The sequence below is a fragment of the Nannobrachium achirus genome, assembly GCF_963921795.1.
Source record: "Nannobrachium achirus genome assembly, chromosome: 9".
Classification (NCBI taxonomy): domain Eukaryota; kingdom Metazoa; phylum Chordata; class Actinopteri; order Myctophiformes; family Myctophidae; genus Nannobrachium; species Nannobrachium achirus.
Genome location: NC_137818.1, coordinates 57,832,432 through 57,859,694, shown reverse-complemented (window position 1 = coordinate 57,859,694; position 27,263 = coordinate 57,832,432). Strand labels below are relative to the sequence as shown.

General features: G+C 41.3%; 1 protein-coding gene across 3 annotated transcripts; it reads left to right on the top strand.

Annotated features, from left to right (window-relative positions):
* The first annotated feature begins 275 nt into the window (after positions 1-275).
* Positions 276-26,252, top strand: LOC308291664 (transmembrane protein 198-like). Of its 3 annotated transcripts, XM_080733741.1 has the most exons (6): positions 276-441; positions 11,054-11,163; positions 21,196-21,504; positions 23,231-23,809; positions 24,737-24,870; positions 25,595-26,252. In XM_080733741.1, the coding sequence occupies exons 3-6, from the start codon at positions 21,348-21,350 to the stop codon at positions 25,742-25,744; spliced, it is 1,020 nt and encodes a 339-aa protein (XP_080589867.1). In that variant the 5' UTR covers positions 276-441; positions 11,054-11,163; positions 21,196-21,347; the 3' UTR covers positions 25,745-26,252. The 3 variants fall into 3 exon arrangements, with proteins under 3 accessions (XP_080589867.1, XP_080589866.1, XP_080589865.1); XM_080733740.1 differs by lacking the exon at positions 11,054-11,163; XM_080733739.1 differs by lacking the exons at positions 276-441; positions 11,054-11,163 and adding an exon at positions 18,478-18,707.
* The last annotated feature ends 1,011 nt before the right edge of the window (positions 26,253-27,263 follow it).

The window sequence follows — 27,263 nt, the reverse complement described above, 5'->3', positions numbered from 1 at the left end:
TGAAAAAAAGTTTGAACCACTGTGGTACATGAAATGGAACAAAGCCTTCATTAGTATCATTGGTAACACCTTTGAAGGAAGTGAGAAGAGACCCAACTTCTCTCTAATATGGCTGCTGTGCATATATCCTATTGGAGACAGGACATAAACTACTGAAGTGCGTAGTATCTATGAGGGGGAAAGTTTTCAGCTTTACAACGTAAACATTTGAGATCGATTGGTGGGCACCACACTGTACTTTGAACTTCACTGCAGGCTAACGCTGTGAGCTTGTTTTGTTTTAGTCAATATCAAGAGCTACGATAAAACAGTCCCTGTCATAAGGAATATTATGGATGCATGAATACAGAGCTTATCAATGAAACTGTACATTTATGTATGGACATTTGCTTTAAAGTGAGTTATTCTACATAATTGTCTACACACCATTCTGCATGTACTGTAAGTATATCATGAATATGTCACTTTGACGTATGACGTTCGAGGTATATAGCCTAATGAAGGCGTTTGTACAGGTTATGGCACAGATACTGTATGCATGGCTTGTTAATTTTCTAACTGATTAATCATGCACACCTCCTGTTCTGTCCTCTTAATGTGAAACATGACCATCCATAACCCTGCATCAATACAACTAATCCACATGTGTGTGAGTGCGTGCGTGCGAGATGGAAACTATAGGCCTATCTATCTATCTAGGCCTATATATTCATAAATTCATATGGTAAATGTTTTAATTAACTCTGAATTTTACATGCAATGACATCAGAAAAGACATTTCTCTTTTGTCAGGTAGGCCTACTAACAATGTTAACAATGTTAATTTAACTCAGGGATTGTAACTGTTGAAGAGACTTTCACACACCATGGTAGAAAATGTCTTTGTGAAGCACACAGAGATAAATGAAATCCATAAAAGCACCTGTCTGTCCCGCACGCTGCCTGACTTTCACAGTTGAAGAGAAAATCTTTATTATGTTTCGGTCACCGAAACCTTCTTCTGGCATCTCTGATGGTTGCTGGCTGCTCTCATACAGTGCAAGTCGGGAAGCGTTCAGATGCTTTTATTGATTTCGGTTGACTCAGAGATTGTACAAATGGAACCAAATGGACCCATACGGGTCCATTTGGGGTCCATTTGGTTCCATTGAGTTATAAATGAACACTGTTACACTTTTACAGTGCACTCAGCCAGATGAATTTATATCCACTGTATTAATGCACCACACCATCGTCCCATTGTTGTTAACGTAATAGCCTACATCTATTGGGTCTTACACTTTTCTTTGAAAATCATATTCCTAGAAAATCAATTAATCCTTTGTAAATCAAGTCGATGGTGACAATGCAGGATGCTATGATTACGAGGAAATCATTAAAAAAAAGAGAGAGAGAGACGTTGAAAAGACATTTTGATGCAGGTACAAATCCTCACAAAATCTATACTGACAGCTCTAATAGCAAATGCATATGCAATGACAGCAGGTGAAGTTGAGATCAGCTTTATGATGTCTGGTTATGTCAGCATCGCTGCAGTCCTGCTGTGTCTCTGCAGTCTATGTGGCAAATAGTCTACCTGTCATTCCCATAACAATTGTTCTCATATTTGATATGATACGCTGTGAACTGTTGGCACCATTTATACGGCGCAACCCAGTCATGGCGAGGCTCGCTGCCTTTTACTATTTTGTTAAAGCCTCAGACAGATATGGCCTTCATTTTCTTGTCAGTGTGTTTTCTTGGTAAAACATTTGTACCCATAATGAAACTGCAGTACATTCTCAGACATGGGGTTCCCAAAAGAGCTGGTTGACTAAAAAAGGTTTTCCCTTGTTTGTTTACATTATTGCAATCAGTTCATAAAACCTTACACACTATACTCTGCTTTCATGCCATCATTTGTCACATTATGTCTTGTGGACTGGAGTTAGATCCAGAAATCCAACTATGCAGTTATAGCTACTTGAATCAAGAATTGATTTTGAATTGAAAAAAAAAAAAAAAAAATATATATATATATATATATATAAAATAAAATAATAATAATCGATTTGGAATCAAATTGTGAAATACCGATATAAAGTCACAATCCAAGTTACCTATCTCTTATATTCTCATGTCATTGCTCTTGCAATTTATTTTCTGTTTTTGACTGTAGCTTTAAGTTGATTCAAACTGGCAGAGAGTCAGACCTCCCAAGCACCTTGAAGGCATACGCGTGGGCTGTTGTTTAGACAAGGTACTGTAAACAGAGCCATAGATCTGTCCATGATGACCAACCATGTCCTGGCTCAATTATGACATGTCACTCTGGAGACGATCAGCTAAGTGTCTGAATGTAAATGTCAGAGACTGCAGGGACCGGAGCCTTCATTAGGAATGCATGATTTTTTTTGTTTGACGTCATAGACAGAACTGTCCATACCAGGAGATATGCACGTGTACTTTGATACCTTTTTATTACTTGCGTCAGCAGAGCGCGCAAGTACTGTGTTCGGCTGTGTATGTAGGTACAGTATGTATGTAGGTATGTTGGTGTCCGTGTGTGTTTAAGCCCGTAGCCCAATGAGGGACCAGCAAAGCATGCCACTGTTGATGTCACTGGCATCGCCAGTGGTGATGCCAGTGGTGAGCGCACCTCATGGCGCGCTCTGCTGGCACACAAGTAGGCCATGCATGGCCTGTATCCACCTGTTTCCGCGGGAGTTTACTGGAGATTATTTCCGGTTTAACAGCAGACATACAAGCTCACGTCGCGTCGCAGATGCAGCCCGTTGTGAGCTTGTAGATCACACTCGGCCGCGGCGCCGGAAGCTCGGTACAACGTCTGCGCAATGCACTATGGGGCGTTGGAAACCCGTGGATACTGCACAAGACGCAAGTTGGCACCTCAACAGAGTGCAGTTCTAGTTCTTAATGTATTTGGCAGTTGTTTATTGTATGTTGATTTTAAGGTTTTTGTCATGATGTTGTTGTGATGTTTTTATACATGGCCAACGTGGGACTATACACGGATGGAAATTAGCTTCCGGCTACATGACATCATGTTCAATGTATTCATATCTTGTACTGTTGTACATGTAGCCTATTGAATGTTTATTAACGTGCAAGCTGTTCCGTATATAAACAAATAACTTCAAGTAAAGTAGCTAATGGCAGTGAGCGCTGTATAATCCCAAACTCTCATTTCCGTCCTTAGTGGATTGACTGCAGTCGATCTCAACATGCACATTGACCATCTATGCAGGGAAAGCTGGGGGTGATTTTATTATTTTTTCACTTTGACTTTTTGTCCAAAATCTGTGAACTCTGTGCTTTTTTTAAGCATTTCTTTCCTCCACGGTTTCGCCAATGTGCATTGACCCATACATAATGCAGGGACTGACAAATCTGCTGTGCTCTCCGCTTGGTAAAATAGAAGTGTGCTGCCTGGTGGACCCGGACTCTTAAACACAATGCCAGAGAAAAGGCCATTTGCATTGGCGAGCAGCAGACAGCAGACTGGGCCACAGGGGCGTCACAAGGGTGGGGGGGGGGGGGGGGGGGGGGGGGGGAGGTGCGTCTCGAGAGCCGTTGGCCGCCGCGTCCACGTCCATGGACGCGGCCGTGGACGCGTCCATGGACGCGGACGCGAAAAAAAACGTCCGTGGACGCGAGGCCGCGTCCACGGACGCAAACGGCCGGCCGTCCCGGCCGTGGACGCGGCCGTGGACGAGGCCGTGGACGCAGACGGCCGGGGACGCGGCCGTGGACGAGGCCGCGGACGAGTCCATGGACGAGGCCGCGAAAAAAAGGCAGCGAAAAAAAAAAAAAAAAGTGTCTATTGTATGTATTTTTTGATGGAGAATTCAAATATGACCTTCTTTTTTGCATAGGACAACTCTAACCTGCATCAATTGGTATTTTATAATTGCCAATTGTACCCTATCCATCTGAAAAACAAATTGGATGTCTATTGTATGTATTTTTTGATGGAGAATTCAAATATTACCTTCTTTTTGGGATAGGACAACTCTAACCTGCATCAATTGGTATTTTATAATTGCCAATTGTACCCTATCCATCTCAAAAACAAATTGGATGTCTATTGTATGTATTTTTTGATGGGGAATTCAAATGTTACCTTCTTTTTTAGATAGGACAACTCTAACCTGCATCAATTGGTGCATCAACCTACTATCTATCTATCTATCTATCTATCTATCTATCTATCTATCTATCCATCTATCCATCTAGCCATCTATCTATCCATCTATTTATTTATACTTCACCTTTAGTCCAGAAGAGAGTTCAGCATCAGGAACTTGCACACATGTAACTGTGTCATGACTGTGTCATGGAGCTAAAACAGGGCTATGTTAAATACTCAAAATGACTCTGATGGACCAATCAGGGTGGTGGTGGGGGGAGGGATCAACAATAGACAGAAACTGGATAATGCTTTGTTAACTGTCCCACCTAAGTCCCTGCTAGTCTGAACAAACATCACCTTCCCTCTCATAACACTACTACTACTACATTTATATAAAGCTGCTCTTGCATTTGAATTCAAGTCTGACACAAGTTAAGGTTAACTTAGGTAGTATTTCATTTTGCTGGCTTTTAGGGTCTGTGTGTGAGTGAGTGTGTAGGCTCACAAATTATTATAATTGTCATTAAGTGACTCTAACTATCTATCTATCTATCTATCTATCTATCTATCTATCTATCTATCTATCTATCTATCTATCTATCTATCTATCTATCTATCTATCTATCTATCTATCTATCCATCTATCTATCCATCTATCCATCTATTTATTTATACTTACTGTTTACATTTTCTATAAATATTTATTTCTATATAAAACTCAGTTGTGTGGAGTTATTGTGTGCCTTTTCTTGTAGCTAAAGAGTCCATTTGTTCACTAGACATTAAGTCAAGGTTACTATTTTGAGTTGAAGCTAAGTGTTTTATTGCTTTGTGGTTTAACATGATTTAAAAGGCAAATTCATTGTTATGGTTACTTTAGAAGACTGCTTTTGCATTCATGAGTTAAAAAGAGAGCCAAGCTAATTCAAAGAGTTAAGTTAAAGGAACACAAAACATGACCTAACTCGCTGCCATTGGACAGACAGTTACAACATAGGCCTACTCTTATCTTTCACAGAACAGACAATTATCATTTGTTTTATCTATTTGAGACTATGTAGCTGCTCTATGGGAAATAGAGCATTATATCAGCCTATTCAATTGATAATGACCAATGGGTGCCAGTTTCTAAGTAGTTAACCATATTAACATAACAATATATGTGGCCTAGACATGGATATTGCCCAATCAACTCGTAATCTACAGAAATGTCCACCACATCACACAGTATAAAACTTAGTAGGCTCAGTGGATTCACCTATGTTAAATCATGTCAGGTTAGTTTGGTTCAAGGTTCAAGTATAATAATTTATGAGACAAAAATGTAAACAGCACAAATGTACAATCACATCTCGGCTAGAATGATAACATAAAGTCCTGACTACTCCTTGTTATTGTGGTCCTAAATACTACAATGATTAGTTTGGATGCATTGCTTCTATCATGTCCAATTAAAAATAAATACATTACATACATACAGAAATCTGCCTTCTCCTGTATTGTATTAGTGACATTCATTATAAATAGTAAAATAACAGGACAGAGCAAAAAAGGCCTCTGTTGTGTCTTTATCTGATCACATGCAATCAGACACTCACACTGCACAGCAATATATAAACTTTATTACAGGCTCAAGGCCCACAGGGTAAGAAGACAATACATTACAAAGATAATAATTTAAAAAACAACAACAGAGAGTACATTCACAAAGCCCCACCGGAACTAAAGAGGCACTCATGCCAGTGTCCTCTAACGGTAGACGTGTACCTGACAGAGCTTTCCCCACATTGGTTACAGATATAAGGTTTCTCTCCGGTGTGAATTTGTTGGTGTATTTTGATATGTTCCAGTCTAGGAAAGCTCTTTCCACACTGGTCACAGCAATAAGGTTTCTTTCCAGTGTGATTTTTCTGGTGTGCTTTGAGATGATGCATATCACTGAACCTTTTCTCACACTGGACACAGCAGTATATGGCTTCTCACCAGTGTGGATTTTCAGGTGTCTTTTCAGAGCCGTCTTCAGAGTGAACCTTTTCCCACATTGGTGACAGCAGTAAGGTCTCTCTCAAGTGTGAATCTTCTTGTGTTGTACGAGGCTAGATTTTACAGTGAAACGTTTGCCACAGTGTTCACAGCAGTAAGGCTTTTCTTCGGTGTGAAATCTCTGGTGTACTTTCAGAGCAGCCATTAAACTGAACTTTTCCCCACATTGGACACAGCTGTATGGTTTCTCTCCTGTGTGAATTCGTTCATGTATTTTGAGATAAGACAATCGAGTAAAGCTTTTCCCACACTGGTCACAGCAATAGGGCTTCTCTCTAGTGTGAATTCTCTGGTGTTCTTTTAAAATCCCCTTTTGAACAAATCTTTTCCCACACTGGTCACAACAATAAGGTTTCTCTCCAGTATGTGAACGCTTATGATCTTTTAATTGTCCAGACCTAGCAAAATACTTCCCACATTGTTCACAGCTGAATGGCTTCACTCCGGTATGAATTCTCTGGTCTACTTTGAGATAATAAATTGAGCTGAAGGCTTTTTCCACATTGGTCACAACAGCACTGTCTTGGTTTAACTGAGGACAGCACAGGACAGGGAGAGAAAACACACACCTGATAAGAGCCAGATTCACACATTGATCAGCATTTAAGTAACATCATCATTATTATTGTTGAGTCTGAAAAGAACAATACAATGTGATAGATCTTTACACATCTGACCCATAACATTATTAGCAATTCACATGGTTACAATAATAGGTGAGTCTTCTAGCTTTTTAAAAATGTAATATTTCATTAATTCTTTCTCTTACTAAGTGTAACATCCCACTTCTTAATTGTATATTATTTGGAAAGGGTTAGCAAAATGTTTGCCATAAATTCAATGCTGAGTTGCATTTGTTTTCCTACATTTTCCCCTTCAATGTATTATTACAATGTATTTACTATTTCTTACTTAGGTCTACTTAACTTTGTATTTTTACATTATTATATTGATCAACATTAACACATAGTGTGTGTTAGGTTAGGTTAGTTGCAGAGTGTCCACAACTGTCCAGAATACACTGTACATAATAGACTCCAGACTTCAAGTGAAGATGAAATCTCTAGACGGCACCAGCGGCAATTCTGATGAACGGGTGGAACCCAAAGACCATCAAGATCTCTGTAAGTCACAGACTGAGTAAGTCTCCAGATAAACTCACACACATCAAAGTGTTTAAACATTACTTTTATCATTCATGACATAATATCATGTTACTGTTACCTACATGCCTTTATATGGGGAGAACCAAGCAACTTTGACCCAGTTATGATTTTGCTTTTAATAGAAAGGAATCCCTTACATTGTTGTATGTTAAATTACTTTCTGATCTGTTTGTGTTCATTATAACAGCCACAGGAAAGATACATTGTTTCAGATTGTTCCAGAGACTGATGACAGACCCTGGATGTAGCTCTGTCAGGTACACGTCTACCATTAGTGGACACTGGCATGAGTGGCATGAGTGCCTCTTTAGCTCCGGTGGTGCTTTGTGAATGTACTCTCTGTTGTTGTTTTTTTAAATTATTATCTTTGTAATGTATTGTCTTCTTACCCTGTGGGCCTTGAGCCTGTAATAAAGTTTATATATTGCTGTGCAGTGTGAGTGTCTGATTGCATGTGATCAGATAAAGACACAACAGAGGCCTTTTTTGCTCTGTCCTGTTATTTTACTATTTATAATGAATGTCACTAATACAATACAGGAGAAGGCAGATTTCTGTATGTATGTAATGTATTTATTTTTAATTGGACATGATAGAAGCAATGCATCCAAACTAATCATTGTAGTATTTAGGACCACAATAACAAGGAGTAGTCAGGACTTTATGTTATCATTCTAGCCGAGATGTGATTGTACATTTGTGCTGTTTACATTTTTGTCTCATAAATTATTATACTTGAACCTTGAACCAAACTAACCTGACATGATTTAACATAGGTGAATCCACTGAGCCTACTAAGTTTTATACTGTGTGATGTGGTGGACATTTCTGTAGATTACGAGTTGATTGGGCAATATCCATGTCTAGGCCACATATATTGTTATGTTAATATGGTTAACTACTTAGAAACTGGCACCCATTGGTCATTATCAATTGAATAGGCTGATATAATGCTCTATTTCCCATAGAGCAGCTACATAGTCTCAAATAGATAAAACAAATGATAATTGTCTGTTCTGTGAAAGATAAGAGTAGGCCTATGTTGTAACTGTCTGTCCAATGGCAGCGAGTTAGGTCATGTTTTGTGTTCCTTTAACTTAACTCTTTAAATTAGCTTGGCTCTCTTTTTAACTCATGAATGCAAAAGCAGTCTTCTAAAGTAACCATAACAATGAATTTGCCTTTTAAATCATGTTAAACCACAAAGCAATAAAACACTTAGCTTCAACTCAAAATAGTAACCTTGACTTAATGTCTAGTGAACAAATGGACTCTTTAGCTACAAGAAAAGGCACACAATAACTCCACACAACTGAGTTTTATATAGAAATAAATATTTATAGAAAATGTAAACAGTAAGTATAAATAAATAGATGGATAGATGGATAGATGGATAGATAGATAGATAGATAGATAGATAGAGTCACTTAATGACAATTATAATAATTTGTGAGCCTACACACTCACACACAGACCCTAAAAGCCAGCAAAATGAAATACTACCTAAGTTAACCTTAACTTGTGTCAGACTTGAATTCAAATGCAAGAGCAGCTTTATATAAATGTAGTAGTAGTAGTGTTATGAGAGGGAAGGTGATGTTTGTTCAGACTAGCAGGGACTTAGGTGGGACAGTTAACAAAGCATTATCCAGTTTCTGTCTATTGTTGATCCCTCCCCCCCACCACCACCCTGATTGGTCCATCAGAGTCATTTTGAGTATTTAACATAGCCCTGTTTTAGCTCCATGACACAGTCATGACACAGTTCCATGTGTGCAAGTTCCTGATGCTGAACTCTCTTCTGGACTAAAGGTGAAGTATAAATAAATAGATGGATAGATAGATGGATAGATGGATAGATAGATAGATAGATAGATAGATAGATAGATAGATAGATAGTAGGTTGATGCACCAATTGATGCAGGTTAGAGTTGTCCTATCTAGAAAAGAAGGTAACGTTTGAATTCCCCATCAAAAAATACATACAATAGACATCCAATTTGTTTTTGAGATGGATAGGGTACAATTGGCAATTATAAAATACCAATTGATGCAGGTTAGAGTTGTCCTATTCCAAAAAGAAGGTAATATTTGAATTCTCCATCAAAAAATATCTACAATAGACATCCAATTTGTTTTTGAGATGGATAGGGTACAATTGGCAATTATAAAATACCAATTGATGCAGTTTAGAGTTGTCCTATTCCAAAAAGAAGGTAATATTTGAATTCTCCATCAAAAAATACATACAATAGACATCCAATTTGTTTTTCAGATGGATAGGGTACAATTGGCAATTATAAAATACCAATTGATGCAGGTTAGAGTTGTCCTATGCAAAAAAGAAGGTCATATTTGAATTCTCCATCAAAAAATACATACAATAGACACCTTTTTTTTCTTTTTTCGCTGCCTTTTTTTCGCGGCCTCGTCCATGGACTCGTCCACGGCCGGCCGTTTGCGTCCACGTCCGCGGCCTCGTCCACGGCCGCGTCCCCGGCCGTCTGCGTCCACGGCCGCGTCCACGGCCGGGACGGCCGGCCGTTTGCGTCCGTGGACGCGGCCTCGCGTCCACGGACGTTTTTTTCGCGTCCGCGTCCATGGACGCGTCCACGGCCGCGTCCATGGACGTGGACGCGGCGGCCAGCGGCTGTCTCTCGGTGGAGGGTGCCTGGAATTATTTAATACTTTAGCTATTGAAAAAATACCAGATCTACAAGCTCGCGGCATGAGCTTGTATATCTGGTATTTTTGAAAAGTCATGAAAATGTTTGTTTATGTATTATTTTTTAAGGTTAAATTTGTAACTCAAATTTTGCTTCTGGGGGGGGGGGGGGGGGTCCCTGGAACTGAATATTTTGAGATGGGGGGTCTTTGGCCAACTACATATCATTCTGGGGGTCCTTGACAGGAAAAGGTTTGTGCACCACTGACATAGAAACATAGGTTTTTCACAAAACCTTTTAAAGACTTTTTCAAAAATAGCAGATCTACAAGCTCACAGCGCGGCACGAGCTTGTATATCTGCTATTTTTCAATAGTTAAAGCACAAAATAACGCAGTGAATCTTTGTACCCAGGGCCCAGAATTTGGTGCAACACCCCTGCTGGGCCATACTAGTCCAAAGGCTTAATGCTGTTTTTTAACATTAACTTTACAGAGCGGATAAAGCACCAAATTTAGCATCCTGCTTCTTTTACTTTTGGCCTAGGGGTCCAGAAGAAATGTCAAAACTTTGTATACATACAGCACACATAACTGTCAATATCCATTAACAGAACAGGCTGGTTCACCTTATCCCTTGAAGCGTAGTTTGTACAATCAAAAGGCGAATTGGTCTGTCCTCTTAATGCATATTGATAAAAACGATTATATTGTGTGCTGTTGCTATTGTGTGCAACATTTCAACATTTATGGTGGGCCCCTAGGCTAAAATCCATCAGTAGGTCCTAGAGAAGCCTCAATGAAAATGTAGCGCTTTTATCCGCTCTGTAGCGGTAATATTGCTACCTGACTATAGACATGCTTCACCGCTAATATCATCTAACTGTGTTGTTGTGGAGTAAATAAAGCACCGCAACTTCAGCTACAAAACATGTCATCATTGCATCGGCAAGATAAGCATTCAGCCCGCTACAGTGACAGAGTGACCAATCCGTGAACGTTTATGCAGTTTATTTATGTGGCCTTTCTCATGCATTTTTCTCCTTAGTGGGTTGGTGTCTAATCGACTAACTACTCGTGGGAGTTCCAGGTAGTCTGGTTACCAGCCTGCTACGTTACATTCAGTGGATTGGTTTTGTCACTTCGCGCCTCAGTCTGGCAAGTATCAAGTATTATTATCATCATAAAGACCTAGATATTAATATAATCAATGAACACATGATCTACTCTATAACGTCACACATAATCAATCATGATAATCTCTAATCTACTGCAACGTTGTAGCAACTCATAATGTAATAACGGCTCATAATGTAATAAGGGCTCATAATGTAATAAAAAAAATGTAATAAAAACTCATAATGTAATAATCAGCTCATAATGTAATAAAAAAACGAGCGCATAACGTAATAACAGATTTTTCAATAATGTAATAATGTAATAATGTGTTACATTAAGAACCTCCACATAGGAGGCTCATAATGTAATAAAACTTCATAATGTAATAATGGCCTATTTTTTTGGTAAATATCATGGTATTTGCGACCGACCTCCAGGGACCCCCAGGGACCCCCAGGGACCCCCTGCCACCACCGCCAAATAGTGCAAAAATGACCAAATCAACACCCCAACTGGGCTGCTCATGGGGGAATTCCCAGGGACCACCGACTCCTGCTACTCCAACAGTCCTTCACCTTCATTGGTTTAACTTTGCCCCGCCCCCTCCCCTCATTGGCCGAAAGTTTATTTGGCTTTACTCATCAACTGTTTGTCGTACAAACTTGTGGGTGGTGTGAATTGACTTGATTAAGAGTCCTTAACCTTAATTAGTTTAACTTTGCCCCACCCCCTCCTCTGATTGGCCGAAACTTTATTTGGCTTTACTCATCAACCATTTGTCGTACAAACTTGAGGGTGGAACCAATGCCACTCACAGGCCTTTTTGTGTACATACTGTGACCTGATGGTCGCTTATCTCCTGATTAGGGAGCCTTACTGGTATCATGGTAGTATCATGTCAGTATCATGGTCATTATCCTGGTCAGTATCCTGGTCAGTATCATGTCAGTATCCTGGTCAGTATCATGCCAGTATCATGTCAGTATCATGGTCAGTATCATGCCAGTATCATGTCAGTATCATGGTCAGTATCATACTAGTAAGACACCTGAGGGTGGAATGCGACCTCAGGGTGACATGCGACCTCGCCCTAAAGGGCGAGGTCGCGCCAATTCTTGACTATCTGGCCAACCACAGCGTTTCTCTGACGATTCTAGTTGTTATCATTCTGGGGGGAGTTTGTTCATGTTTTTGTGAGGGTATCAACCCTAGGAGACACGGGGAGAACATGTGAGGGTATCAACCCTAGGAGACACGGGGAGAACATGCAAATTCCACACAGAAAGGCCCTATCGCCAACCCCACCTAGGGTGTGAGCGATAGGGCCTAAACATGGAGATGTGTAGAACACTATATATGAAGATAGTCCAGTCCATCATGTCATATGGGACTACCGTCATAGACAGTAGCCATTGTTAGGCCAGAGTCAATGGCTGTCTGTCTGACTGTCTGTACAGGAAGTGATGTCACATGACATACTTTTTATGCCCATATATGAGTCATTCTGTACCACATCTCCATGTTTAGGCCAAACAGGTTTGCTCCATTTCTCCATGTATAGGTCCAAATGACCTCGCCCTAAAGGGCGAGGTCGCGCCAATTCTTGACCATCTGGCCAACCACAGCGTTTCTCTGACGATTCTAGTTGTTGTCATTCTGGGGGGAGTTTGTTCATGTTTTTGTGAGGGTATCAACCCTAGGAGACACGGGGAGAACATGCAAACTCCACACAGAAAGGCCCTATCGCTCACACCCTAGGTTGGGTTGGCGATAGGGCCTTTCTGTGTGGAGTTTGCCTAAACATGGAGATGTGGTACAGAAGGACTCATATATGGGCATAAAAAGTATGTCATGTGACATCACTTCCTGTACAGACTGTCAGACAGACAGCCATTGACTCCGACCTAACAATAGCTACTGTCTATGACGGTAGTTCCATAATATATTGGACTAGACTATCTCCATATATAGTGTTATCCACATCTCCATGTTAGGACTCATATATGGAGCAGCACCTGGCTGCAGACACTAGGGTCCTGTTGATGTCCACGGGAGACAGGAACGTCAACAAGTGGCAGGAAGTGACCTCACAGTGTCAAGTGACTTCATGCCGCTTGTGGAGGTCACGTGACGTCTCTGCCTTGCAGTCCAAGGCACTACAGTCCCTTTGAGCCGCATTGTCGCTATGTGTACATGTTATCTTTTATCTTTTAGACAACCCAACTCTACCCCCTAACCCTAAACAGAACCTCCATGGGGTAGAGCAAGAAAGAGGTGTGAGGTCACTTCCTGCCACTTGTTGATGTTCCTGTCTCCCGTGGACATCAACAGGACCCTAGTGTCTGCAGCCAGGTAGTCTTGCATATATGGGCATAAAAAGTATGTCATGTGACATCACTTCCTGTACAGACAGTCAGCCATTGACTCCGGATTAACAATGGCTACTGTCTATGACGGTAGTCCCATATCATATGACATATTGGACTACTAGACTATCTCCATATATAGTGTTATCCACATCTCCATGTTTAGACAGCCAATGACTCCGGCCTAACAATGGCTACTTTCTATGACGTTAGTCCCATATGACATGATGGACTGGACTATCTCCATATATAGTGTTATCCACATTTCGTGTAGCCGCCCTGTACAGGAAGTGATGTCACAACTCGCTGACATCACACTGACATCACAGAGAATACGGACGGTCACGAGGATACGGAAGGACACTCAAGTGACACGGTTCTTCAGAGTATTATGCGACCTTCGGTCGCAATCAGTGGCATGGTCAGTATCCTGGTCAGTATCATGCCAGTATCATGGTCAGTATCATGTCAGTATAATGACCGTATCATGTCGGTGTCATGGTCAGTATCCTAGTCAGTATCATGCCAGTATCATGGTCAGTATCATGTCAGTGTCATGGTCAGTATCATGTCAGTATCATGGTCAGTATCATGTCAGTGTCATGGTCAGTATCATGTCAGTATCAATGTCAGTATCCCAGTCAGTATCATGTCAGTATCATGGTCAGTATCCTAGTCAGTATCATGTCAGTATCATGGTCAGTATCCTGGTCAGTATCATGCCAGTATCATGGTCAGTATCATGTCAGTGTGATGGTCAGTATCATGTCAGTATCATGGTCAGTATCATGTCAGTGTCATGGTCAGTATCATGTCAGTATCATGGTCAGTATCCCAGTCAGTATCATGCCAGTATCATGTCAGTATCATGGTCAGTATCATGTCAGTATCATGGTCAGTTTCAGTCAGTGTCATGGTCAGTATCATGTCAGTGTCAAGGTCAGTATCCCAGTCAGTATCATGCCATATCATGGTCAGTATCCTGGTCAGTATCCTGGTCAGTATAATGTCAGTATCCTGGTCAGTATCATGCCAGTATCATGTCAGTATCCTGGTCAGTATCATGCCAGTATCATGTCAGATATCCTGGTCAGTATCATGCCAGTATCATGTCAGTATCATGGTCAGTATCATGGCAGTATCATGTCAGTATCCTGGTCAGTATCATGGTCAGTATCATGGCAGTATCATGTCAGTATCCTGGTCAGTATCATGGCAGTATTGTAGGCTATATCATGTAGGGAAGGAAGGTCACCAGTCTCTGTCTGTCTGTCTGTCTGTCTGTCTGTCTGTCTGTCTGTCTGTCTGTCTGTCTGTCTGTCTGTCTGTCTGTCTGTCTGTCTGTCTGTCTGTCTCACTATCAGCAGGATCACACCCTTATTACTTCATAATGTAATAAAAGTTATTAATGTAATAATTGCCAATTGTTTTTGAAAACTATCATAATTATTACCTCCATTGAAAAAGGGCCAAGACAGAATGTCTGTCCACATATATAATTACAGTCTTCTTGAATTCTTCACCAGCATAAATGTATAATGCAATACCTTTTAGTCTCTAATGTATCTTGAAATATTATCTATACAATCAATATAGTGTAGGCATATGTATATATGTGTATATATTATAGGTAATAATTCAATCAATATCTACAATATTATCTACAATCATCTCGCTTGGTGGACTAACTTGCTCGGAAACAAGCAGTTATGCTTCTGTGTGTTCTATTTTATTTTTAATCGTCAACACTATGCTAGCACTGCTCAGGGTGTACATATACTGTATATATTTTGTTGCAGACTGTGGAGCCTGAATTTTCCCTGCTGGATCAATACAACTTTTATCTCTTATCTTATACATTAAAACACTTAAAGGATTGGTCTTTTCAAATAAGTAAATTAACCATCTTTCTTTCAAAAACACATGACAAAGACCTTGTCAAAACATGTTTTTATTTTCTTATATATTATATATATATATTATATCTTATCGGGTCTTTTGGCCAAGTTGGCCAATACTACACCCCTCCACCAATGTTTTGTACACATATATACATATGCCTACACTATATTGATTGTATAGATAATATTTCAAGATACATTAGAGACTAAAAGGTATTGCATTATACATTTATGCTGGTGAAGAATTCAAGAAGACTGTAATTATATATGTGGACAGACATTCTGTCTTGGCCCTTTTTCAATGGAGGTAATAATTATGATAGTTTTCAAAAACAATTGGCAATTATTACATTAATAACTTTTATTACATTATGAAGTAATAAGGGTGTGATCCTGCTGATAGTGAGACAGACAGACAGACAGACAGACAGACAGACAGACAGACAGACAGAGACTGGTGACCTTCCTTCCCTACATGATATAGCCTACAATACTGCCATGATACTGACCATGATACTGACCAGGATACTGACCATGATACTGACCATGATACTGACCATGATACTGACCATGATACTGACCATGATACTGGCATGATACTGACCATGATACTGACCATGATACTGATCATGATACTGGCATGATACTGACCATGATACTGACATGATACTGACCATGATACTGACCATGATACTGACCAGGATACTGGCATGATACTGACCAGGATACTGACCATGATACTGACATGATATGGCATGATACTGACTGGGATACTGACCTTGACACTGACATGATACTGACCATGATACTGACATGATACTGACATGATACTGGCATGATACTGACCAGGATACTGACATTATACTGACCAGGATACTGACCATGATACTGACATGATATGGCATGATACTGACTGGGATACTGACCTTGACACTGACATGATACTGACCATGATACTGACATGATACTGACCATGATACTGACATGATACTGGCATGATACTGACTGGGATACTGACCATGACACTGACATGATACTGACTATGATACTGACCATGACACTGACATGATACTGACCATGATACTGACATGATACTGGCATGATACTGACTGGGATACTGACCATGACACTGACATGATACTGACTATGATACTGACCATGACACTGACATGATACTGACCTTGATACTGGCATGATACTGACCATGACACTGACATGAAACTGATCATGATACTGACCATGACACTGACATGATACTGGCATGATACTGACTGGGATACTGACCATGACACTGACATGATACTGACCATGACACTGACATGATACTGACCATGATACTGGCATGATACTGACCATGATACGGACCATGCCACTGATATGATACTGACCATGATACTGACCATGCCACTGATATGATACTGACCAGGATACTGAGATTATACTGACCAGGATACTGACCATGATACTGACCATGATACTGACATGATATGGCATGATACTGACTGGGATACTGACCTTGAAACTGACATGATACTGACCATGACACTGACATGAAACTGACCATGATACTGACCATGATACTGACATGATACTGGCATGATACTGACTGGGATACTGACCATGATACTGACATGATACTGACCATGACACTGACATGATACTGACCATGATACTGACCATGACACTGACATGATACTGACATGATACTGACCATGACACTGACATGATACTGACCATGATACTGACATGATACTGACCATGACACTGACATGATACTGACCATGATACTGACCAGGATACTGACCAGGATACTGACCATGCCACTGATATGATACTGACCATGATACTGACATGATACTGGCATGATACTGACCAGGATACTGACATGATACTGACCAGGATACTGACCAGGATAATGACCATGATACTGACATGATACTACCATGATACCAGTAAGGCTCCCTAATCAGGAGATAAGCGACCATCAGGTCACAGTATGTACACAAAAAGGCCTGTGAGTGGCATTGGTTCCACCCTCAAGTTTGTACGACAAATGGTTGATGAGTAAAGCCAAATAAAGTTTCGGCCAATCAGAGGAGGGGGTGGGGCCAAGTTAAACCAATTAAGGTTAAGGACTCTTAATCAAGTCAATTGACACCACCCACAAGTTTGTACGACAAACAGTTGATGAGTAAAGCCAAATAAACTTTCGGCCAATGAGGGGAGGGGGCGGGGCAAAGTTAAACCAATGAAGGTGAAGGACTGTTGGGAGTAGCAGGAGTCGGTGGTCCCTGGGAATTCCCCCATGAGCAGCCCAGTTGGGGTGTTGATTTGGTCATTTTTGCACTATTTGGCGGCGGTGGCAGGGGGTCCCTGGGGGTCCCTGGGGGTCCGTGGAGGTCGGTCGCAAATACCATGATATTTACCAAAAAAATAGGCCATTATTACATTATGAAGTTTTATTACATTATGAGCCTCCTATGTGGAGGTTCTTAATGTAACACATTATTACATTATTACATTATTGAAAAATCTGTTATTACGTTATGCGCTCGTTTTTTTATTACATTATGAGCTGATTATTACATTATGAGTTTTTATTACATTTTTTTTATTACATTATGAGCCCTTATTACATTATGAGCCGTTATTACATTATGAGTTGCTACAAACCCCCAAGTAAACATAGTTGAACTGGGGACCCCCACCCTGACAAGCACTTGGAATTGTAGGTGTTACATTTAATGTGACTCGGTTCCACAGACAAATATTGTGAAAATATTTTCACAATGTTTGCCTCTTGCTTAATATTTGACAGTTTGGCCAGTTTGGTATTAAAACTGTCATGGAAGTCCTTAAATTGTCACTTTAATGTGCAGATACCCTGTATACACTTTTACTGTATGTTGGTTTGTTTACTGTTGAGTAAGAGACATACATTTTTAAACTAATCATCTGGGGACCCCACAAAATAATTTGGGGACCCCACTCGGGGTCCCGACCCCAAGTTTGAGAAGCACTGCCCTATAATGACAGTGAGAGCTCTTATGAGAGCTGAGTGATTTGACTTGGCCTTGGCCGTGCCGTCACTGTCCAGCACGCATGGGGACAGATGGTCCCTCTCTCACAGAGTGGAACACACTGTCAGCTGCTCACAGAAGCACAAATGAGGGAGTTACTGCCTCGGGCAGCAGCTCGCGCGGAGGAAAAATACACGGCCCAGGAACTTTTATAGTATATACCTGACAAATTGGCAAAGGCAGAGGACTTATATTGCTCTCACGTTTGCTCCTTGAAGATAATGCTTCATCAGCAGGTAGGACACTTATAAACAATTTTCCACAGAGGAGAAGAATGGGTTATTGAGCACCTCTAGTCGTCTGTCAGACGAGTCACTGACTTTTTTGTTTTGTTTTTTACTTTGTTCAGTAGGCCTATGGCAACAGAAATAGTAAATGTAAAGTTGTTTTGTCTGGGTCCAAATATCAAACAGCACAAAATGAGTAATAAATAAATCATTGTTAATTTTGGGCATATTCTTTTGAAATACAGAAAAAATATTGATTATACCAGCAGAGATCCTTTCAGAAAGAGACAGTGTCTTGTTCTCAACACTCACAAACAGGCAGCTTGACACCACAGGCTGCTAAAGCTCCTGTAATTCCAATTTGCTGAGCCGAGGCTCAGCCTGAAGAGCTTATACAAGGTCTAGGAGACAAAACAAAACACTCTACAAAATCCCACACTCTTCATGAGTGTAGGATCCGCGACGAAGGGTAATCCAAAACCCCTAAAGTTCTGTGATTTTGATTTGGGACATTTTTGGAGTATACGTGTCCTGGGTTTTGGGTTCCCAGAAACTCACATTAGTATTACATCCTGGGCAGGGCCCAAATTAGATTCAGATAACCTTATCTGAAACTATGAGCCATAGCGTATATGGAAACAATTTGTGAGAAAGCGTTGCACGGCACAGTGCGGTTCACTTAGTTCCAATATAATTGAATCAATGTTTGATTTGGAATTGTTATCAGGAATTCTCTTGGCCCTGAGGCAACCGCATGAACCCAGTGTCCCTATTCTGGGGTTAATATTCGGCGAAAATAGCAGATCTACAAGCTCGTAGATCTGTTTGCTATTTTCGGTGAAGGGATTCAGTGCAGAGGCCCAAGTATAGAGGCCTGAGGGGCTCCGGTCAACTACGTATGTATAGGGTTTAAAAAATACATTTTCAGACCCAAAAACGTTTATTAAAATGTCGAAAATATGAATTTCAGCTTGTGAAAATACATATTTACAACGATATGACACACACACACACACACACACACACACACACACACACACACATACAAAGTGTATGTATACATTCACCATCGTTCGTAATTAGCTATCCTATTACTACAGTATTATAATATATATATTTTTCCCCCACTAATTTTGTGTTGGGTGAGTAATGTTTTTTTTCTGTGGCATTTGTTATTGGCAACAATCCTTTACTTGAATCCGTTTTTTAAGCCACAATTAGCCCATTGTATGCAATGCAAAACTGGTATTTCCTATGTGACATTGCGGAACAGTGTGAGCTATTGTCGGGGTGTTTGTTTAACGATGTTTTGGGTAGACGGAGCACTTAACCACATGTTCAAAACAATACGATTCCGTGAGGGTGACAGCGGGTCATTTCCTCATCCGTGTGCTGTCCTGCACAAGGTTTAGGAAATACAGACGTTAGCATTGGTTTCCTTTCCTACTCTGCTTCCCGTATGTGAGGAAAAGGAAAGAACTGGACTCTCTCATACGTGATCGTGAGCTTGGATAACACCCCAGGTGTGTACTCAAAAGTATAGTAATATTGCGTGCGTGCGTGTTCATTGTATGGATGGATGACTCATTGAGATGAACCAGTGAAAATGTATCAAACTTCAGTTCGAAGTGGAGTGGTGAATTAGAGCAGCTATACCCTGTGAGTGTGTGCGTGTGTCTAGGCTGCACAACAGTGGTCTTCTCAATCTGTTCCTGTTTTTCTAGCTTAAAAATCCGGCCACGCACCGTTGTACTAATGAAACATAACTCCAGCCACGCACCGTTGTACTAATGAAACATAACTCCAGCCACACACCGTTGTACTAATGAAACATAACTCCAGCCACGCACCGTTGTACTAATGAAACATTATTCTGGCCATGCACCGTTGTACTAATGAAAAATAATTGCGGCCACGCACCGTTGTACTCTTGAAACATAACTCCGTCAGGCCACACACTGTTGTACTAATGAAAAATAATTCTGGCCACACACCGTTGTACTAAAGAAACATAGCGCGCCACTTGGTCAAAGTTCATCCTAACAGCTAGCTTTTCTCTTTTTTTTTTTAGGTTTTTAGACGTTTTTAGAAGATTAGGTGTGTGGTCTACCTATGTTATTGTTATTTTTTCTAGACTGATTTTCCTATGCATTTGTTGTACTGTTGTTGATGTACTGACATAATTATCTTGCTTATTATATTGATGTATTACCTGCTTATTGTAAATCGCTTTGGATTAAAAGCATCTGCTAAATGCCTAAACTGTAAACTGTAAACAGGGACAGACAGACAGACACAGACAAAGCGAAACATTGGGAGGCGGCTCCACCGCTCCAAAAATCATAAATTCCTGTGTGTCAATTTTACTCTGAGAGTGTACACAATAGGCTACACATGGAACCAAATGCACCCTTATGGGTTCACATGTGTACAAATGGATACATGAACACACATTTTATTGTGTGTACTGAGCTGAAAATCCCTCTTCTCTTTGCAGGTGCCAAGACAGGAAATGGTTTACAACGTTAATCATGGTGCTTCCTCTTTCCCTGGACGCTAGCGGCATTCCAACGCCCCCTCTTCAAAGTGGCGTCCTGTAAGGCCCAGCACAATAACACAATAACTGGAACAATAATATAATCTGCCAGTATGTCCAACACGTCGCTGAATGTCACTGAGGAGCCGGGACCAGATGGCTCATTCGACGTGGACCTATGTTTGCTGGACATTAACGACCGGTTTGACGTCGTCCCCTGCATTCTCTGCTCCATATGCATCGTATTCGGACTTGTCTACTGCTTTTTAGGTAAACAAACACAACATAACGTAGACACTAATATACACAACTCAGATTATACCAGTATGGATATAATAATTAACAATGGTTAGTTGTTGAATAGAACCGACGTGCCGAAAACTAAGCAGGGGAACCGGTAGAGAACCTCTAAAGCAGTGGTTCTCAATAACTCAAGGCCCACCTGGGTCATGTGTCAAGAGATGGTCAGGGCCCATGTACCAAAATACATGTATAGGCCTATGAAATAAATAAAGGGGCATTTGTCAATCTCTTTTCTGATGAGCTTAAATAAATACAAATCAGGCTATTTGTGTTTCCAATGCACTGGGAAGCGGGCCCATAGTCTGCTGAACAGTACTGCACACAGATCAATGTGACAGGTGTTTGCGAAAATGTTCTAATATATGCGAGCAATTTGTCTGCAAAATTGAAATGTGTAAAACAGAACATGAATGACTGACTCAATGAATACATCTATCTAATATTTGCGATCATTGTATAATATATGGGAGTTATTTGTCTGCAAAATTGGAATGTGTAAAACAAAACATGAATGTCTCAATGAATATATCTAATATTTATAAATGGCAGCACCTCTGGGGATGTGCTCTGAGGCCCACCAGTTTAGAATGGCTGTTCTAAAGAAGAAAAAAAAAACATGCAGGGGCTTCACAGGTTCTGACAGCGGTACTAATACAGTACAGTAGCATTTTGCCTGGTGTTCATTCACAACAGCCTGTTTAGTTTCTGCCCAACGCGGAAACCACTAGAAGAAGCGGCGTTGCTTTGATTTGGTTCCCCCTGTTTGTTTCCCCAATCCCTATTCAAATGCTCGAGTAGCCTAGTGTAGTCTTGCCAGTCGCTACGAGTTGGACTAAAAGATGCATATACCAAACAAATTTTTCAAAAGCAAAACTACTCAGCATCAAGGAGTTTATTAGGTAGGCCCCTGAAAGTATGTCCTTGAGCGCAGGGGAATTATTTTGGGTTAAAACTGTTTCCGGTGGATAGTTCCGGTAAATTGTAGTCCTTTGAGTACTACAACATGACGTGTTGTGGTTTCCGCTCCAGACCGGTTACAACCCCGAAAAGTGTAGGTACCCTCAAAAAAAGAAAAAAGAAAAAGAAAAACATGCAGTAATCCTGGTCTCTATACCTCCTCTCCTTGGCCAGCCTGTTGGAGGGGAAAGGAACTGGTTGGAATAAAGTGTTCCTTCCTTGCGCTACGTCCTACTATAGGGAAACTCCCCCCTGTCAGATGAAAAGAAGCGGCTTGGACTCCTCATGCATAGAAGGAAGCATGAGGTCAGGTTGGCAGAGGGAGCTAACGCCCAGGATTAGATTAGACAACTAACACGGGTGAAAAAAATGGGTTACAAAAATTATGGGATAACATTTAAAAAAAAGTACAGTAGCACCTGAACCATCCCAAAGTACCACTGAAAAACTAGACATTTTGTGTGTGTAATGAGCTGTCAGGGTGGATAGGTCCCTTGATGGAGGAGACAGATGGGGGGTGTATAGTTGAAGAAGGGCCACTTGGGGCATCTGATTGGAAAAGTTGATGTTTATTCTACATTCTGTACATCAGTCAAACATGTGAGGGCAACCAGTATTAAGCAATATGTTAACTTGTCTTCTAGCATTCATGCATGAAATCAATTAATTCTAGAAAGTCCACATGAAGTTAAATCAATGCAAGACGACACGAAGGTTCACACCTTCTTGTTTCCAGGATACCGGTGTTTCAAGATGGTGATGTTCTTCGCGGGCTTCAAGCTGGGCTCGTCCGCCGTGTTCCTGCTGTACCACCAGGAGGCCGGGTACAAGGCCCAGCTGGCGCTGGAGACCAAGGCGGGCATGGGCCTGGGCGTGGGCGTGCTGTGCGGCCTGGTCACCATGCTGGTCCCCACCATGGGCCTGTTCCTCACGGGCCTCCAGCTGGGCGGCCTGCTCAGCGCCTCCGTGCTGGCGCTGATCGGACACTTCCACAGCCTGACGCCCGCCTGGCTCCCCCTCGCGGCGCTGCTGACCGCCGCTGTGGCGGCGGCCGTCTTCACGCTGCAGTGGCAGAAGCCGTTCACCGTGGTCGCCACGGCCGCGTTCGGGGCGACCGCGGTCATGGTGTGCGTGGACTACCTAGCGGAGGACTTCAGGTTGACCGTGCACGCGTACGACGTGCTCTGCCAGGGCGGCCCGCCCCGGCCGCTGTGCTGGGTCAGCTGGGCCATCGCTGGGATCTGTCCCGTGTTGTGTCTGATGGGCCTGCTGGTGCAGTGGAGGGTCACCGCCCGCGGTGTGGTCCACAGACAAGGTGAGGGAAACTGTGCTTCTGTTTAACCTATACCGTGAAAAATCGAACCCAGTTTGAAGTGAGCGGTGCATTTGAGCAGTTCATTTCATTAAGCTATAACCTGTGTGTGTGGGTGTGAGAGGAATGTGCTTGTGCTTGTGCTTGTGCTTGTGTGTGTCACGGCTGCTCAACAGCGCCACTTGGTCACCCAGGCCTGCCACTGGTAACCCAGCGGTATTGCAGCTGTTGGTACTGCATACATACATGAATACAAAGGGACATACACACTAAGTCAAGCGTGGGAAGCGGTTTGCACAGCTCCAAAAAAGAAAACCGCAATCTGTACATAAAGGCTCAACAAAAGAAAGAAAAGACCCAAGGCACTCTTCAGAGAAATGATTTAAAAAGCCTTCATTCATTATTCATGCAAAGTTTCATGGTGAAATTCTTAAACATATAGCCTACCTATATAATAAATGTCCATGTTAAAACAGAATTGGGTTTCAGCACACACACTGGCACCGAATTTTCTTCTTCTATCTATCAATTGTAAATGTAGGATGTCATGATTTTCTTGTTCTTTTTTTTTTAATGGCTGATAGGGCCCTGGGGGTCCCCGGAAGCCACATTGAGAACCCCCTGCATTAGACCACGGACCACCATAACTCTGAGAGATTTTGTACACTCTCACTCTATAGTCACCACACAGGTTGTTTTGGTTTCTACTCTGAGAGTGTACAAATGGAACCAAATGGACCCGTAATTACAGCCACATTCCTAATTATCCATAATTTGTCTGGGGACCCCCTGGAAGGCCATCAAGGACCCCTGGGGGTCCCCGGACGCCACTTTAAGAACCATCGTTTTAGACAGCATTTTACGGTCATGCTTCAAATAACAGATATTCCATGAGGTTATACATAATCATGTTCTTGGATCTCTCCTCAGGTTCTCACAGCAAGCAGCAGAAAGATGAGACCCCACAGTACAGTTACGCCCCTTCCAGAAGGAGACCAGGTGGAACACAGCGCCGCCGCAAGCCGCCACTCCTCAAACGCTACGCTGGCGACGTCCTAGCTCCGGTCAGTAGCTCATATTAAGATGTAAAATGACACTTAACAATTCAGCTTCCCAGATGACTGATTATTATGCCTATGCACACACTCATTTGTCTTTAGTTTAGTCTATGTACATATTGATTTACCTCTGTGTTGCTTGTGAATGTGTGGTGATATACTGTACATACGGTATTTCCCATTTTCAGAATTAACTAGTCCTGTGCTAGGAGGTGTGCGATGAGGGATTGAATGTAGGAGTCTCAGTAGTAATGTTGGAGAACCCAGACCGGTGCCCGCTGGGCAGAATAGTTGTAACCGTCTGTCTGGCTGGCACTCTTTAATGCCCATATATGGTGTTCCGTGTCCAGGACAGTCTGTGATGTCATCTCCAAATTTGGGCACTGTAGTGATGTCAGTCAGTGATGTCAGTTGGGTATTGTTACCATGGTGGCGACACTGTTTAGTATCAGTGATGTCAGCATGACAGACGGTCAGACGGCGGACGGACAGACAGACAGACAGACAGACAGACAGACAGACAGACATTCGGTAAATTAATAGTTAGATATAGGCCTACTATACGTCTCAATTATTAACGCATTTTTAAGCCAATAGTTTAAAAATGTGTCTTTCCCTTGACATGCATGGAGAATATTGGAGCATTTAACAATTATAGCCTGACCACGTGTTTTTTCATGACGTGAAGTTGAGTGTATCAATTTCTCTCTCTCTCCCACTTGACTTTCAGAGTTATCTGCAGAGCCTTCAAGAGCGCCAGATGGGTACAGGGTCGTCTAGCAGCAGCCTGAGCACCATCACACACACAGTGGTTGACTATGACTTCGATACTCGATCCACTGTGCCACTAACTGCCTCTTCACCTGTATGGACCGTCTAAAGACTGAACAAATCTGCCCTATAGAAGGAACACACATCTCTACAGTATATAAAGCAGTGGTTCTCAACCAGTGGTCCGGGGACCACCAGTGGTCCTTGAGGCGGTTCCAGGTGGTCCCCAACTAAATGATGGAGAGTTGGTAACCAAATTGATCCATATAGAGAGTGTAAAATAAAACCAAATTGACATTACGGGTCCATTTGGTTTCATTTTACACCCTCAAAAGAGTTACATTATTGTTCAACATCCGCATCACTTACTTTATAACAAGTCTACACAATTAGAGAATGTGGAAGAATTTGTTTTATTTTGGTCAACATTTGCCTGTTACAGTATCTTTCCTATGGTACCACATCAATACAGCATGAAATTGTGGACAAAATCTTATCCAACGATAACAGAATATTCTACGTTTTGGTTCTGAGAGGCTAAATCTCATCAAATGGTGGTCTGTGGCTCAAATGCTGAATAAATAATAGGCCATGATATGAAAAGGGTTGAAAAACACTGTCTTAGTAGAGACCTACAGTACAGTATATACTAGACACAACACACCTATAAGACCCAACACACATTTCTACAGCGTACACTAAAAACACAACACACTTCTCTACAGTATACAGTCAACAGTATACTACTGTATACCAAAGACTCACAGCACATCTCTATCTATAGCATACACTATTAAGTCTATAGACACTGCAGTAGGCTATACATACACTAGTCAAAGTCAAAACATCTATACAGTACACTAAAAAGTAGGGATGTCCCGGTCGGATCGGGAGATCGGAAATCGTGGAGATCGGGGGCCGATTTCAAAAGATTGGAATCGGGAGAAAAAGATCGAGAAACACCTTGTCTTTATATATTTAAAAAATATATAAGCTGATGAGTTTTATTTTTAATTTGTTTTGATACAATGCTGCACTAAGTGAAAAAAAAGAAGCTTGGATAGAATGGATACTGTTATTTAAATAAATAAATAAAAACCTCAAGGGACAGCATAAAAGCATTTTTTCTTTTCTTTTTCCTTAATGCATTGCCGAAAGATCGGATCGGGAAGGATCGGGAGCAAAAAAAACATGATCGGGACATCCCTACTAAAAAGACAACACACAAAAAGTGTCAAATCATGGAGGGATCCAACTTCACTTGAAAATGTTCCTCTAACAGTCCATAAAAAACAGTAAATGTCCCTATAGGAGAAAGTTATATTATCCACTTAAATTATTTCCATCACCCAACACCTAAGATGGCGAGCAACGATGAGAGAAAACAACATGAGTGTATGTTTCAAAATTAACTGGTTATCATCATAATCTTCTACAGCTCTGCTGCGAGTGTTAGACAGTTATAATGCCCTTTAAAGGTTTGCAAATACTAACCTTTACATGCTCCACCATTCATATATAGCTGGTGACTACATGCCTAAACAATGTGTCTGGAATAGCTGAAGAGATAACAGTCTTACAGTACAAATGCCAACACAATTACAACAAGGTTTGGTGTATTAATATCA

Bases quoted from the DNA above. Each gene is read 5' to 3' on its own strand.
- LOC308291664 (XM_080733740.1), top strand. From the start codon at position 21,348: ATGTCCAACACGTCGCTGAATGTCACTGAGGAGCCGGGACCAGATGGC. The intron at 23,810-24,736 runs GTGAGGGAAACT...ATCTCTCCTCAG, and splicing joins CGGTGTGGTCCACAGACAAG to GTTCTCACAGCAAGCAGCAG. The intron at 24,871-25,594 runs GTCAGTAGCTCA...CTTGACTTTCAG, and splicing joins CTGGCGACGTCCTAGCTCCG to AGTTATCTGCAGAGCCTTCA.